Here is a 16,763-nt window from a genome sequence, read left to right as displayed (position 1 = left end):
TAATACCCAAGACACCAATGCAAAGCCCCATTTTCTGTTTCCAGCATAACTGATACGCAGTAAATTAGCATGACTTTTCCAATGGCCACTTTTTATGATATGGGTTCATAGCCCCTTGAGTATTTTTGTTTATATACAAAAACTTTCATTCTAACCAAGTTACCAAGTATGGTTTTAGAAGGCAGATAATAATTAAAGAAGTTGTGAGATTCTATATTAAATCAAGGTAGTTTTCAGAAAAATATTCTCACAATTGAAATAAAAATGTGGCCCCAAATTAGGAAAATGTTTCAGAAATCAACTAACTAGTTTAATGGTAAGACTTGGATGAACTTAGAGATATAATGGATGAATAAAGTTACATAGTCATCCTTTGGTATCCTTGAGGGATTGGTTCCAGGGCCCCCGACAGATACCACAGTCCTCAGATATAAAATTTCTTATATAAAATGGTGTAGTAATTGCACATAACCTATGCATAGCCTCTCATATACTTTACTTATTTTTATTTTATTTATTTTTTTGAGACATAGTTTCGCTCTTGTCATGCAGGATGGAGTGCAGTGGCTCAATCTTGGCTCACTGCAACCTCCGCCTCCTGGGTTCCAGCGATTCTCCTGCTTCAGCCTTCCAAGTAGCTGGGATTACGGGTGTGTGCCACCATGCCTGGCTAATTTTTGTATTGTTAGTAGAGACAGGCTTTCACCATGTTGACCAGGCTGGTATTGAACTCCTGGCCTCAAGTGATCCACCCATCTTGGCCTCCCAAAGTGCTGGGATTACAGGTGTGAGCCACTGCGCCCAGCCTTCTTTCATATACTTTAAGTCATCTTTAGAGTACTTATAATACCTAGTGCACTGTATATGCTATATAAACAGTTATCATACTATGTTGGTTTTTAATTTTTAAAAAATTGTTGTAGTGTTATTTTTTATTTTTATATTTTAGAATATTTTCTATTTATAGTTGGTTGAATCTACAGATTTGGAACCTGTGGATTCCAAGCACCAACTGTATATATAATGACACTTTTAGAAATTTGCTTCAGTTTCTGAACTACTCAGTGCTGTATGAAGCTGTAAGTATTATTCAATTAAGGAGATAACACACTCACACAAACATTCTATGCTCTGGAATTAAATGCTATGACTTTGAAATTTTAAGGTGATTCTGTTCCTAGATGTTTATCAAAGAGAAACAGAAACTTGTCCACAAAAGAATTTTATAGTAGCTTTACTCCTGGTAGACAAAACCTAGACATAGCCGAGGTATTCGTCAGTAGAAGAATGGATAACTAAGTTGTATTACACTTGTATTTTGGAATACTAGTCAGCTATAAGGAAGAACCAATGAGATCGGGCACAGTGGCTCATGTCTGTAATCCCGACGCTTTGGGAGGTCCAGGCAGGCAGATTGCTTGAGTCCAGCAGTTTGAGACGAGCATGGGCAACATGGTGAAACACCATCTGTACAAAAAATTGGCTAGGCATGGTGCTGCGCATCTGTAGTTCCAGCTGCTCCGGAGGCTGAGGTGGGAGGATCACTTGAGCCCTGTAGGGTTGAGGCTACAGTGAACTGACGTTGCACCGATGCACTCCAACCTGGGTGACAGAGTGAGACCCTGTCTCAAACCAAAACCAATTACTAATACACAAGTTAACATGGATGAATCTCAAAACATTTTTGTTTCCTCTTTTCCTTCACATGAGGTATATACTGTATGATTCCATTTATACCATGACAAACAAAACTTTCTGAATAGACAAAACTAATTTATGTTGCTAGAAATCAGAACAGTGGTTGCGGGAATTGACTGGAAAGAAATGTAAACGCATCAATTTAAGCAGCAGACCCCAACCTTTTTGGCACCAGGGACCGGGATCATGGTAGACAATTTTTCTGTGGAAAGGGTTGCAGGGGAGGTAGATTCAGGATGATTCAAAAACATTACATTTATTGTGCACTGTATTTCTGTTATTATTACATTGTAATACATAATGAAATAATTATACAACTCACTATAATGTAGAATCAGTGGGAGCCCTGAGCTTGTTTTCCTACAACTAGATGGTCCCATGTGGGAGTGATGGGAGACAGTGACAGATCATCAGGCATTAGATTCTCATATGGAGCTCCTTACAGGCACAGTTCACGATAAGATATACACTCCTATGAGAATCTAATGCTGCTGCTGATCTGACAGGAGGCAGATCTCAGGCAGTAATGCAAGCCATGGGAGCAGCTGTAAATATAGATGAAGCGGGCCAGGCGTGGTGGCTCATGCCTGTAATCCCAGCACTTTGGGAGGCTGAGGCGGGTGGATCACCTGAGGTCAGGAGTTTGAGACCAGCCGGGCCAACATGGTGAAACCCTGTCTCTACTAAAAATACAGAAATACAAACATTAGGGTGTGGTGGTATGCACCTGTAATATATATATTTTTAGTAGAGGCAGGGTTTTTACCATGTTGTCCAGGCTGGTCTCAAACCCCTGACCTCAAGTGATCCTGAAGTGTTGGGATAACAGGCGTGAGCCACTGTGCCCAGCCAAATTTGGTTTCTTAACTAAAAAAGAAGAAAATACTTATCTACTTGTATTTAATATGTATTCCTTAGATTCTAAGGCTGCAGTATCCAAGCCATTCACCACATATGGCTACAAGCACTTGAATTGTGTCCAGTGTGAATTCAGGTGCACTGTTCAAGTGTAAGACACACACCAGGTTTCAAAACATACTATGAAAAAAATGGAAACTATGTCATTAATAACTTTTAAATCAATTATATGTTGAATTGATATTTTAAACATAGTAGCTTAAATTAAATATATTAAAAATAGGCCGGGCGCAGTGACTTACGCCTATAATCACAGCACTTTGGGAGGCCAAGGTTGGTGGATCACCTGAGTTCAAGAGTTTGAGACCAGCCTGGCCAACATGATGAAACCTCCTCTCCCTACCAAAAGTACAAAAATTAGCTAGGTGTGGTGGTGGGCACCTGTAATCCCAGCTACATGGGGGGCTGAGGCAGGAGAATCACTTGAACCCGGGAGGCGGAGGTTGCTGTGTGCCGAGATTGCACCACTGCACTCCAGCCTAGGTGACAGAACAAGACTCCATCTCAAAAAAAATAAATATAGTAAGCCAGGCGAGGTGGCTCACACCTGTAATCCCAGGACTTTGGGAGGCCAAAGCAGGTGGATCACCTGAGGTCAAGAGTTTGAGATAAGCCTGGCCAACATGGTGAAACCCTGTCTGTACTAAAAATACAAAAAATTAAGCGGGTGTAGTGGCGCGTGCCTGTAATCCCAGCTATTAGGAAGCTGAAGCAGGAGAATCGCTTGAACCCAGGAGGTGGAGGTGGAGGTTGCTGTGAGCCCAGGTGGCGCTATTGCACTCCAGCCTTGGCAACAAGAGCGAAATTCCATCTCAATAAATAAATAAAATAAAATAAAAATAATTTTACGTGTTTCTTTTAATGTTATTTTTTAAACGTGTCTGTTAGAAAATTTTAAATTACATTTATGGCTTCAATTGTATTTCTTCCTTTTTTTTATCTTTTACCAAAAAAAAAAAACGATACCACAAACTTTCACTACACCATACACAAACTTCTGGCCTCAAGCAATTCTCCCACTTCAGCCTCCCGGATAACTAAGACTACAGACATGGGCTGGGCTCCGTGGCTCATGCCTGTCATCCCAGCACTTGGGGAGGCCGAGGCGGGCAGATCATGAGGTCAAGAGATCGAGACCATACTGGTCAACATGGTGAAACACCATCTCTACTAAAAATACAAAAATTAGCTGGGCGTGGTGGTGCACGCATGTAGTCCCAGCTCCTCGGGAGGGTGAGGCAGGAGAATTGCTTGAATGCAGGAGGCAGAGGTTGCAGTGAGCTGAGATTGTGCCACTGCACTCCAGCCCAGCGACAGAGTGAGACTCCGTCCTCCCTAGCCCCCCCAAAAAAAAGACTACAGGCATGTACCGCCGTGCCTAGCTACTTTTTTATTTTTTGTAGAGCCAGAGTCTCGCTGTGTTGCCCAGTGTAGTCTTACACTCCTGAGCTGAAGCAAAACTCCTGGGCTCAAGCAGTCTTACCACCTTGGCCCCCCCAAAGCATTAAAATTACAAGTGTTAGCCACTGCAGTTGGCTGTGGGTCTAATTATATTTCTCTTGAATAGAACTGCTCTAAGGTTTTAAGACAAGTGTGTTTGGATGTTTGTATAACATGATTTTTACGTGTGTGAATGTTGTTACTATGCCACAGTTTTTTTGTACCACAAGTTTTAACTGAATTATTTATCTCTTTAGAAAATTTTTTTTCATTAAAAGGCCTAATTCCCAAAGGAATCATCTTAGAACATAGTTTCTTGGGCAGGATTGATATTTTGGCTATATGCTTTGATTTACATGTGAATGTTTGCTGCATCCATTTGGGAGATAATAGGTTTTTTAAATACAATGATTGATTATAATAGAATAATGTATTTTTCTTCTGATATGTTTTTTGGTATTTATTTATTTATTTATTTAGAGATGGAGTCTCACTCTGGCCCATACTGGAGTGCAGTAGCACAATCTTGGCTCGCTGCAACCCCTGCCTTCTGGGTTCAAATTATTCTTCTGCCTCAGCCTCCCAAGTAGCTGGGATTACAGCTGCCCACCACACCCAGCTAATGTTTGTAGTTTTTGTAGAGACAGGGTTTCACCATTTTGGCCAGGCTGGTCTCAAACACCTGACCTCAAGTGATCTGCCCACCTCTGCCTCCCAAAGTGCTGGGATTACAGGTGTGAGCCACCACACCCAGTCTGTTTTTGTTTTTTTGTTTGAGATGGGAGTCTCGCTCTGTCGCCCAGGCTGGAATGCTGTGGCGCAGTCTCGGCTCACCGCAACCTCTGCCTCCTGGGTTCAAGTGATTCTCCTGCCTTAGCCTCCCGAGTAGCTGGGACTACAAGTGCACTCCCAGCTAACTTTTTTCTATTTTTAGTAGAGACGGGGTTTCACCGTGTTAGCCAGGATGGTCTTGATCTCCTGACCTCATGATCCACCCACCTCGACCTCCCAAAGTGGTGGGATTACAGGCGTGAGCCACTACACCCGGCCACCTTTTTTTTTTTTTTAATAGCTTTATCGAGGCTGGCTGCGGTGGCTCGCCCCTGTAATTCTCGCCTTTTGGGAGGCCAAGACAGGTGGATCATTTGAGTTGAGGAGTTTGAGACCAGTCTGGGAAACATGGTGAAACCTTGTCTCTATAAAAAATACAAAAAAACTAGCCTAATGTGATTGTGCACACCAGTAGTCCCAGCTATTTGGGCGGCTAAGGCAAGAGGATCACTTGAGCCCTGGAGGTCGAGGCTGCAGTGAGCTGAGATCACGCCACTCCACTCCAGCCTAGGTAACAGAGTGAGACCCTGTCTCAAAAATAAAAAATAGTTTTATTGGCCAAGCGTGGTGGCTTACGTCTGTAATCCCAGCACTTTGGGAGGCCGAGGCGGGTGGATCACCCGAGTTCAGGAGTTTGAGACCAGCCTGACCAACATGGAGAAACCCCATCTCTACTAAAAATACAAAAAAATTAGCCAGGGGTGGTGGCAAATGCCTGTAATGCCAGCTACTCGGGAGGCTGAGGCAGGAGAATTGCTTGAACCGGGAGGCAGAGGTTGCAGTGAGCTGAGGTCATGCCATTGCATTCTAGCCTGGGCAACAAGAGTGAAATTCCATCTCAAAAAAAAAAGAAAAGAAAAAAGAAAAAATAGCTTTATTGTGGCCAGGCGCAGTGGCTCACACCTGTAATCATAGCACTTTCGAAGGCCAAGGCAGGTGGATCACTTGAGTTCAGGAGTTTGAAACCAGCCGGGCCAGCGTGGCGAAATCCCATCTCTACTAAAAATACAAAAATTAGCCGGGGGCAGGGAGCGAGTGTAGTGGCCCATGCCTGTATTCCCAGCACTGTGGGAGGCCCAGGTGGATGGATCACCTAAGGTCAGGATTTGAGACCAGCCTGGCCAACATGGGGAAACCCCATCTCTAGTAAAAATACAAAAATTAGCTGGGCGTGGTGGCAGCCAGCTGTAATCCCAGCTACTTGGGAGGCTGAGGCAGGAGAATCGATTGAACCCAGGAGGCAGAGGTTGCAGTGAGCCAAGATCGTGCCATTGCACTCCAGTCTGGGGGACAAGAGCCAAACTCTGTCTTAAAAAAAAAAAAAAAAAAATTGCCAGGTGTGGTGGTGTACAACTATAGTCCCAGCTACTCAGGAGGCTGAGGCAGGAGAGTCACTTGAACCCGGGAGGCAGAGGTTGCAGTGAGCCAAGATTACGCCACTGCACTCCAGCCTGGGCGATGGAGTGAGACTCTGTCTCAAAAAAAAAAAAAAAAAAAAGCTTTATTGAAACAATTCAAATGGCATACAGTTAATCCATTAGAAGTATACAATCCATGGTTTTTATTATTTTCATAGTATGTACAACCATCAGCAGTCAATTTTAGAACATTTTTATTACCCCCAAAACAAACCCTATACACTCAGCTATTACCACCCCCCTTCCTCATTCCTAACTAATCTACCTTCTGTCTTCATAGATTTACCTATTTTGAACTTTCATATAAATGGAATGATCTATATGTGAGCTTTTGTAACTGGCTTCTTTCACTTCACATAATGTTTTCAGGGTTCATCCAAGTTGTAGCTTGTATCAGTACTTTATTCCTTTTGATTCCATTATCTAGACATACATTTTATTTATCCATTCATCCATTGATGGAACATGTGGATTATTTATCTTTTTGCTATTGTGAATAATGCTCCTATAAACATTCATCTACAAGTTTTTGTGTGAACTTTTTTTTCTTTTTTTGAGATGGAGTCTCACTCTGTCACCCAGGCTGGAGTGCAGTGGCACAGTCTCAGCTCACTGCAAGCTCCACCTCCCGGGTTCACGCTATCCTCCTGCCTCAGCCTCCCAAGTAGCTAGGACTACAGGCGCCTGCCACCAAGCCCAGCTAATTTTTTTTGTATTTTTAGTAGAGACAGGGTTTCACCGTGTTAGCCAGGATGGTCTCAATCTCCTGACCTCGTGATCCACCCTCCTTGACCTCCCAAAGTGCTGAGATTACAGGCGTGAGCCACCGTGCCCAGCCATTTGTTTTTATTTCTCTTTGGTATATACCTGGGTGTGGAATTGCCTGGTCACAGATAGCTCTGTTTAATTGTTTGAGGAATTGCCAGACTGTTTACTTTTTTTATTTTTATTTTTTTGAGATGGAGTTTCACTTTTGTTGCCCAGGCTGGAGGGCAATGTCGCGATCTCCTCTCACTGCAACCTCCGCCTCCTGGGTTCAAGCGATTTCTCCTGCCTTAGCCTTCCTGAGTAGCTGGGATTACAGGCATGCACTGCCACCATGCCCAGCTAATTTTGTATTTTTGTAGAGAGAGGGTTTCTCCATGTTGATCAGGCTGGTCTCAAAACTCCTGACCTCAGGTGATCCACCCACCTCAGCCTCCCAAAGTGCTGGAATTACAGGCATGAGCCACCGCACTCAGCACCCAACTGTTTTCTAAACTGGTTGCACCAGTCCATAATCCCACCAGCAGCGTAAAGGATTCCAGTTTCTTCACATTCTCACCAACACTTATTATTGTACCACATCTTTTTATACATTGTAATGAGTAGCAAGTGGTATCTCATTGTGGCTTTGATATCCATTTCACTGAAGAACAATGAAGTTGAACAACTTTTCCTATGCTTGTTACTCAATTTGTATGTTATCTTTGGAAACATGTTTATGCAGATCCTTTGCCCATTTTTTAATTGGGTTATTTGTCTTTATTATTGAGTTATAAGAGTTTTTGTTTGTTTGTTTTTTGAGATGGAGTCTCACTCTTGTCGCCCAGGCTGGAGTGCAGTGGCGCCATCTCAACTCACTGCAAAAGCTGCCTCCTGGGTTCAAGTGATTCTCCTGCCTCAGCCCCGAGTAGCTGGGATTACAGGTGCCTGCCACCACACCCAACTAATTTTTGTACCTTAGTAGAGATGGGGTTTTGCCATATTGGCCATGCTGGTCTCGAACTCCTGACATCAGGTGATCCACCCACCTTGGCCTCCCAAAGTACTGGGATTACAGACATGAGCCACCTCGCCCAGCCCTTTTTTTTTTTTTTTTTTTTTTTTTTGCAGGGGAGGGGGCAGGGGGGATAGAGTTTCACTCTGTTGCCCAGGCTGGAGTGCAGTGGTACAATCTTGGCTCACCCACCTCCAGGTTCAAGCAATTCTCCTGTCTCAGCCTCTCGAGTAGCTGGGATTATAGACATGCATTACCATGCCCAGCTAATTTTTGCATTTTTAGTAGAGACGGGGTTTCACCGTCTTGGCCAGGCTGGTCTCGAACTCCCGACCTCAGGTGATCCACCTGCCTTGGCCTCCCAAAGTGCTGGGATTACAGGCATGAGCCAACGCGTCCGGCCAAGAGTTATTTATATGTCCTAGATGCAACTATCAGATATATGACTTGTAGTTATCTTTTCACATTCTGAGTGTTGTCTTTTCACTTTTTGAAGGTGTCCTTTGAAGCATAAACGTTTTTCATTTTGAGGAAATTTAATTCTTACATTGTTTCTTGTGCTTTTCATACTATATCTAAGACTTCTTTACTAAATCCAAGATCATGAGGATTTACCATGTCTTCCTCTAAGAATTCTAAGTTTTAGCACTTACATTTAGGTCTTTGATCCATGTTGAGTTAATTTTTTTTTTTTTTTTTTGAGATGGAGTTTCGCTCTTGTTGCCCAGGCTGGAGTGCAATGGTGTGATCTCGCCTCACCTCAACCTCCACCTCGGGTTCAAGCGATTCTCCTGCCTCAGCCTCCCAAGTAGCTGGGATTACAGGAATGTGCCACCACACCTGGCTAATTTTGTATTTTTAGTAGAGACAGGATTTCCCCATGTTGGTCACGCTGGTCTCAAACTCCCGACTTCAGGTGATCTGTCTGCCTTGGCCTCCCGAAGTGCTGGGATTACAGGCATGACCCACTGCGGCCTGCCTCATTTTGAGTTAATTTTTATAGATGAGGAGATAAGGTTCAACTTCATTTTTTTGGCATACTAGGATCTTATTAATAGTAGAGAAATATCGAGTGATGGGTGCACCAACTTGTGTAACCAAATACCTGTTCCCCCAAATACCTATGAAAATAAAATGAAGGAAGGAAGGAAGGGAGGGAGGAAGAAAGGAAATAGCTGGGTGTGGTGGCTCATGCTTGTGATTCCAGCACTTTGAGAGGCTGAAGTGGAAGGATCCCTTGAGTCCAGGAGTTGAAAACCAGCCTGGCCAACATAGTGAGACCTTGTCTCTACAAAAAATTTAGTCCAGGCATGATGGCTCACGCCTGTAGTCCTAGCTAGTTGGGAGACTGAGGTGGGAGGATCACTTGGGCCCAGAAGGTAGAGACTGCAGTGAGCCAAGATCACACCAGCCTGGATGACAGAGCTAGATACTGTGTCAAAAAAGTAAAGGGCTGGGCACAGTGACTCACGCCTGTAATCCCAGCACTGTGGGAGGCCAAGGCGAGTGGATCACCTGAGGTCAGGAGTTTGAGACCAAGCTGACCAATATGGTGAAACCCCGTCTCTACTAAAAATACAAAAATTAGCCGGGCATGGTGGCTCAGCCTGGGCAACAAGAGCAAAACTCCGTCTCAAAAAACAAAACAAAACAAAACAAAAATTAGCTGGGTGCGGTGATGTGCACCCAGCTAATAGTCTCAGCTACTCAGGAGGGAAAGACAGAAGAACTGCTTGAACCCTGGAGCCAGAAGTTGCAGTGAGCCGAGATCCCACCACTGCACTCCACCCTGAGCGACAGAGCAAGACTCCATCTCAAAAACAAACAAAAAAAAATAAAGAAGTAATTTCATAGATTTAGTCATGTAACAATATTTCATTGTTGCATAGTGGCTTAATAACTGTCATGGGTATGAACTGACTCTTACATGTTGCATATTATAGAACGTCTTTGTTATTCGTTCTGAGATTGTGATATTAGCTGAACTTAATGGAGGCTGTTCAAGAGTCTGGAAAAGAGTGTAACAGAACTGAAAAAGGTAGGAAATAATGTTGGAGCCAACATGGGAAATGTCTGTACAAGAAATTAAAATCAAAGTATACAAAATTTAAATAAGTTTTTTTTTTTTTTTTTTTTTTTGGAGACAGCGTCTTGCTCTGTTGCCCAGGCTGGAGTGCAGTCTTGGCTTACTGCAGCTTCTACCTCCCACGTTCAAGCAGTCCTGCCACCTCAGCCTCCCAAGTAGCTGGGACTACAGTTGTGCACCACCATGCTACACTAATTTTTAAATTTTTTTTTGTAGAGACAAAGTCTCACTCTATCACCCAGGCTGGTGTCAAACTGCTGAGCTTGAGCAGTTCTCCCATATCAGCCTCCCAATGTGCTGAGATTATAAACGTGAGCAACAGCACCTGGCCTGAAAATGAAATTTTAATTTAATTGGTCATTTCTAAAATGGTAGGCCACAAAAGGGATAAAAGGAAATATTTGGAGCAAATTTAATTAAGCCCATTAAGTTATTCCACAAGTGTAAATTATAAAGCTTAATTAGTTCTTTCAGACTCTAATGTGACACTTAGTGAATTATTTTCCATTCAATTAAAAGGTACCTCCTGTGGTCCAGTGTTTATAAAAGAAGATGAATCAAACAAATGGTTGATAACATAAATATTATAGACAGTTTTAGTGTGCTTAGGAAACCATATTTCTTCTGTTGTTAGCCCGTTGGTGATATTGTAGCCCATAAGACATAACTAAAAGAGGATTATGGCTAATAATCTTTTGAATCTTATATTGTTTTTGCTAGAGATCCAGCCCCATTTCAGTCTTACGACTGAGTGTGGTCCTTCTGAAACTTGTGCATCTAACAAACTCTACCATAGAAGGAGCCTGCCTGTGTGACGTTTCCTTCATGCCATCAGCAATTTGTGTTCACGTTGGCATGATTCACATCTGCCTCCAAGGATCTCATTTAGATGAACTGGTGATCAGATTGATCACAAACCAGGGTTAAAATAATTCTTCAGGCCAGGCGGGATGGCTCACTGTAATCCCAGCACTTTGGGAGGCCGAGGCAGGTGGATCACCTGAGATTGGGAGTTTGAGACCAGCCTGATCAACATGGAGAAACCCCATCTATACTAGAAATACAAAATTAGCCGGGAGTTGTGCGCATGCCTGTAATCCCAACTAGTAGAAAAGGCCGAGACAGGAGAATCGCTTGAACCCAGGAGGCGGAGATTGTGGTGAGCCAAGATCACACTATTGTACTCTAGCCTGGACAACGAGAGTGAAACTATGTCTCAAAAAAAAAAAAAAAATTTAGTGGTCAGCCATTCTGTGGAAACCACACAGGGACACTGATGTGGATAAATCATTCAACTCCTGTGGGCCGCCTTTTCCTTTTCTGTCAAATAAAGCAATTGAATTAGGTGATCTTAAGGTCCTGTCCATGTGTAAAATGCTAAGTCTCTGTGACTTTATATTTTATTTGCTGCCCAGGATAAGACTGGGTTCTTTGGGATGCTAGATTTGATAAAGATAAAACTTTTTTAGCTTTTTTGTGTTAGACTTCTATTTGTGTTAGATTTGGACTATGTCAACTATGTTTGTCAATAAGATTCTTTTTGCACAGAAGTGTTATTAGCAAAATGTTTACAGAAGACAAAATTAAAAACTAATTGAGGGGCCGGGCGCGGTGGCTCAAGCCTGTAATCCCAGCACTTTGGGAGGCCAAGACGGGCGGATCACAAGGTCAGGAGATCGAGACCATCCTGGCTAAAATGGTGAAACCCCGTCTCTACTAAAAAAATACAAAAAACTAGCCGGGCGAGGTGGTGGACGCCTGTAGTCCCAGCTACTCAGGAGGCTGAGGCAGGAGAATGGCGTGAACCCGGGAGGTGGAGCTTGCAGTGAGCTGAGATCCAGCCACTGCACTCCAGCTTGGGTGACAGAGCAAGACTCCGTCTCAAAAAAAAAAAAAAAAAAAACTAATTGAACATCTAAACTTCTGTTAAGAGTTGAAAGTTGGCCGGGCGCGGTGGCTCACGCCTGTAATCCCAGCACTTTGGGAGGCCGAGGTGGGCAGATCACCTGAGGTCGGGGGTTCAAGACCAGCCTGACCAACATGGAGAAACCCCTTCTCTACTAAAAATACAAAAATTGAGAAGTTTCCCCCTTGGGCAGTGGCGTAGGTGGTAACCGCGATAGTAGCAGCTCCGGCGGCAGCAACAGTGACTATGAGAGATGGCACCAGCTGCAGCAGGACCTGCAACATCCCAGAGGTTTTTCCAAAGCTTCTTGGATGCTGTAATAGACGAGGACCCCCAAGCAGCGTTAGAGGAGCTGACTAAGGCTTTGAAACAAACCAGATAATGCACAATATTCATGTCAAAGAGCTTATTGTCACATTCTTCTTGGGAATTACTGTGTTGCTGTTGCTGATGCAAAGAAGTCTGTCGAACTCAATCCAAATAATTCCACTGATATGTTGAGAAAAGGAATATGTGAATATTATGAAAAAAACTATGTTGCTGCCCTAGAAGTTTTTACAGAAGGACAAAAATTAGATAGTGCAGATGCTAATTTCAGTGTCTGGATTAAAAGATGTCAAGAAGCTCAGAATGGTTCAGAATCTTGAGGTGTGGACTCATCAGTCAAAAATCAAGTGTGGGCCGGGTGTGGTGGCTCAAGCCTGTAATCCCAGCACTTAGGGAGGCCGAGACGGGTGGATAACGAGGTCAGGAGATCAAGACCATCCCGGCTAATGCAGTGAAACCCCGTCTCTACTAAAAATACAAAAAACTAGCCGGGCGAGGTGGCGGGCGCCTGTAGTCCCAGCTACTCAGGAAGCTGAGGCAGGAGAATGGCGTAAACCCGGGAGGCGGAGCTTGCAGTGAGCCAAGATCTGGCCACTGCGCTCCAGCCTGGGCGACAGAGTGAGACTCCGTCTCAAAAAAAAAAAAAGTGTGACTGTTATCAATCTCAAGTAGTCATTACACTTACGATCAAGAATGTTCAGAAGAATGATATAAATGTGGACTTTTCAGAAAAAGAGTTATCTGCTTTGGTTAAACTTCCTTCTGGGGAAGATTACAATTTGAAACTGGAACTTCATCCTATAATACCAGAACAGAGCACATTTAAAGTAGTTTCAACAAAGATTGAAATTAAACTGAAAAAGCCAGAGGCTGTGAGATGGGAAAAGCTAGAGGGGCAAGGAGATGTACCTATGCCAAAACGATTCATAGCAGGTGTAAAGAACCTATCTATAGCCATCATCATGTCCTTATACAAGAAACTGGGATAAATTAGTGGGTGAAATGAAAGAAGAAGAAAAGAATGAAAAGTTGGAGGGAAATGCAGCTTTAAACGTTATTTCAGCAGATCTATTCAGAGGGTTCTGATGAAATGAAATGTGCCATGAACAAATCCTTTATGGAGTCTGGTGGTATAGTTTTGAGTCCCAACTGGTCTGATGTAGGTAAAAAGAAAGTTGAAATCAATTCTCCTGATGATATGGAATGGAAAAAGTACTAAATAAATAAATTTGCTCTCACAAAAAAAAAAAAAAAAAAAAAAAAACAACCACAAAAATTAGCCGGGCGTGGGCCTGTAATCTCAGCTACTTGGAAGGCCAAGGCAGGAGAATTGCTTGAACCCGAGAGGCAGAGGTTGCAGTGAGCCAAGATCATGCTATTGCACTCTAGCCTGAGCAACAAGAGCAAAAAACTCTATCTCAAAAAAAAAAAAGTGGGGGGGCCGGGTGCGGTGGCTCAAGCCTGTAATCCCACCACTTTGGGAGGCCGAGACGGGCGGATCACGAGGTCAGGAGATCGAGACCAGCCAGGCTAACACGGTGAAACCCCGTCTCTACTAAAAAAATACAAAAAACTAGCCGGGCGAGGTGGCGGGCGCCTGTAGTCCCAGTTACTCGGGAGGCTGAGGCAGGAGAATGGCCTAGACCCGGGAAGTGGAGCTTGCAGTGAGCTGAGATCCGGCCACTGCACTCCAGCCTGGGCAACAGAGCGAGATTCCGTCTCAAAAAAAATTTAAAAAATAAAAATAAAAAATAAATAAAAAAGTTGGGCCGGGTGCGGTGGCTGAAGCCTGTAATCCCAGCACTTTGGGAGGCCGAGACGGGCGGATCGCGAGGTCAGATCGAGACCATCCTGGCTAACACGGTGAAACCCCGTCTCTACTAAAAATACAAGAAAATTAGCCGGGCGAGGTGGCGGGCGCCTGTAGTCCCAGCTGCTCGGGAGGCTGAGGCAGGAGAATGGCGTGAACCCGGGGGGCCGGAGCTTGCAGTGAGCTGAGATCGCGCCACTGCACTCCAGCCTGGGGCACAGAGCCAGACTCTGTCTCAAAAAAAAAAAAAAAAAAAAGTTGAAGGTTGGCAAGTTTAACATTTTTGGATTATTGTAGACAAATTGGCATGATTTTTTTTCTTTTCTTTTTTTTGAGACAGCCTGGCTCTGTCGCCCAGGCTGGGGTGCAGTGGCCAGATCTCAGATCACTGCAAGCTCCGCGTCCTGGGTTTATGCCATTCTCCTGCCTCAGCCTCCCAAGTAGTTGGAACTACAGGCGCCCGCCACCTCGCCCAGGTAGTTTTTTGTATTTTTTAGTACAGAAGGGGTTTCACCGTGTTAGCCAGGATAGTCTCAATCTCCTGACCTCGTGATTCACCCGTCTCGGCCTCCCAAAGTGCTGGGATTACAGGCTTGAGCCACCGTGCCCAGCCATGAATTTTTTTCTTTAGAAATTTTATTTTACTTTTTTTTTTCAAGACAGAGTCTTGCAGTGTTTTCCAGGCTGGAGTGCAGTGGCGTGATCTCTCACTGCAACCTCTGCCTCCTGGGTTCAAGCGATTTTCCTGACTTGGCCTCCTGAGTAACTGGGACTACAGGCATACACCACCACGCCCAGCTAATTTTTGTATTTTTAGTAGTGACGGGATTTCACCATGCTAGCCAGGCTGGTCTCGAACTCCTAATCTCAGGTGATCCGCCTGCCTCAGCCTCCCTTAGTTCTGGGATTACAGGCCTGAGCCACCGTGCCTGGCCTCTTTTGAAATTTAAAAATCTCGGCTACTCTGGGCATACTGCCTGTGGGGTAGCCCTGCTCTCCAAGGACCATTACAAAAAAATATATAGATATTTAGTATATAATTTCCCATATTCAGTTTGTTGAAAGAAATTACATTATTGGCCGGATACGGTGGCTCACGACCGTAATCCCAGCACTTTGGGAGTCCAAGGCAGGCAGATCACCTGAGGTCAGGAGTTCGAGACCAGCTTGGCCAATATGGTGAAACCCCATCTCTACTAAAACAACAAAATTAGGCGGGTGTGGTGGTGCATCCCTGTAGTCCTAGCTACTCGGTAGGCTGAGGCAGGAGAATCGCTTGCACCCGGGAAGTAGAGGTTGCAGTGAGCAGAGATAATGCCATTGCACTCCAGCCTGGGTGACAAGCACAAAACTCCATATCAAAAAAAAAAAAAAAAATTACATTATTAGATTTTTTATTTTTATTTTCATTTTTATTTATTTGTTTTTTTGGAGACAGAGTTTCGCTCTTGTTTCCCAGGCTGGAATGCAATGGCATGATCTCGGCTCACTGCAACCTCCGCCTCCGAGGTTCAAGTGATTCTTCTGCCTCAGCCTCCCAAGTAGCTGGGATTACAGGCATGTGCCACCACGCCTGAGTAACTTTTTGTATCATTATTGGATTTTGTAAGCAAATTTTTCAAATGTTTGCTGTGAAGCTACTTTGTAAATTTATTTTCCTTTGACAAATGGTGACTGACTGGATTTACCCTCATTTTAGCCTTTTTTAATAAGGGTTAAACTATTTCAGATATTTGGTTTAGATTTCTTTAACTCACAGGATCTATGGCTTGACAAATTTTAATGCCCAGTCTTGCATAGCTTGTTGTAACTTGGTGCTTGAAGAAAATGTTTACTCTTTTCATTTCCTTTTTTTTTTTTTTTTCCTTCTTTTTTTATCTTCTTTTCCAAGGGTTGGCATTCTGGGGACCTAGAGCTAGTTCCTGCAGCATGTGAAGGGGAGAGTAGGGTTTTGTCAGATCCTCCACAGGGGGGAAAAGCTAGTGTCTCTTCCCTTGAGGTATAGTTCTTCCAGTCTGATGAACTGTCAGATCCACTGAGTGATTGGTAAAGCAGATTGGACAGTGACTCGAGGAAGTGGGGGTGGGGACAATATTTTAAGTAGTAACTATCAAAAGTAAAGTGATTCTCTGGGGGCTCAGTAGAGCCATGTATGCTTCTAGCGTTAGCAGTCTGCAGGAATTGTGCAGAGTGTGGTGGTGGTTTCTAAGAGGAAAAGGAGGATGAGTGTGAGAGTGATGAGAGGTGAGTTGGGATGGATTGTAACGCACCAAGAGAAGGGAACATAAATGTTGGTTTGAGTTTTGGGCAACGAAACTTGCTTAATCCTGATGGCTCTTAATCACAATGTCAGCCCTAAAGTTTCATATTCACAGTTGAGAACTTTTAATTGAATGATTATTTTTTATAGAGTCTTTTACCCTGTTTTGATTTAGAAGTTAAAGAAAGCAGATTTTTATATTGTACGTAATTATAGTTTGGGCTTCCTGGGAAACAGAATCCTGCTGCAAATCTTACATGACTGATTTCTGGACCCAAAGTGGGTTTGACAGTGGGCTGGAGCAGTAATA

The 16,763-nt window shown here is 43.7% G+C and overlaps 1 protein-coding gene and 1 pseudogene across 18 annotated transcripts in view; both read left to right on the top strand.

The window, feature by feature from the left end:
* CNOT10 (CCR4-NOT transcription complex subunit 10) overlaps positions 1 to 16,763 on the top strand; it is a 99,921-nt gene that overhangs the window by 64,496 nt on the left and 18,662 nt on the right. For 2 of the 18 annotated variants that reach the window (XM_074030842.1, XM_074030841.1), the window contains exon 15: positions 10,871 to 11,378. The exons of the other annotated variants lie outside the window; for them this stretch is intronic. In XM_074030842.1, the coding sequence (XP_073886943.1) occupies positions 10,871 to 10,901 (31 nt within the window). In that variant the 3' untranslated portion in view covers positions 10,902 to 11,378. Of the gene's footprint in view, positions 1 to 10,870; positions 11,379 to 16,763 lie in introns of those variants that run through there. 18 annotated transcript variants of the gene reach the window in all.
* Positions 12,177 to 13,690, top strand: LOC102121568 (protein SGT1 homolog; annotated as a pseudogene).

This window comes from Macaca fascicularis, chromosome 2 (assembly GCF_037993035.2).
Source record: "Macaca fascicularis isolate 582-1 chromosome 2, T2T-MFA8v1.1".
Lineage (NCBI taxonomy): Eukaryota > Metazoa > Chordata > Mammalia > Primates > Cercopithecidae > Macaca > Macaca fascicularis.
Note: the sequence above shows the minus strand (reverse complement) of the source record. Positions and strands in the feature narration are given on the sequence as shown.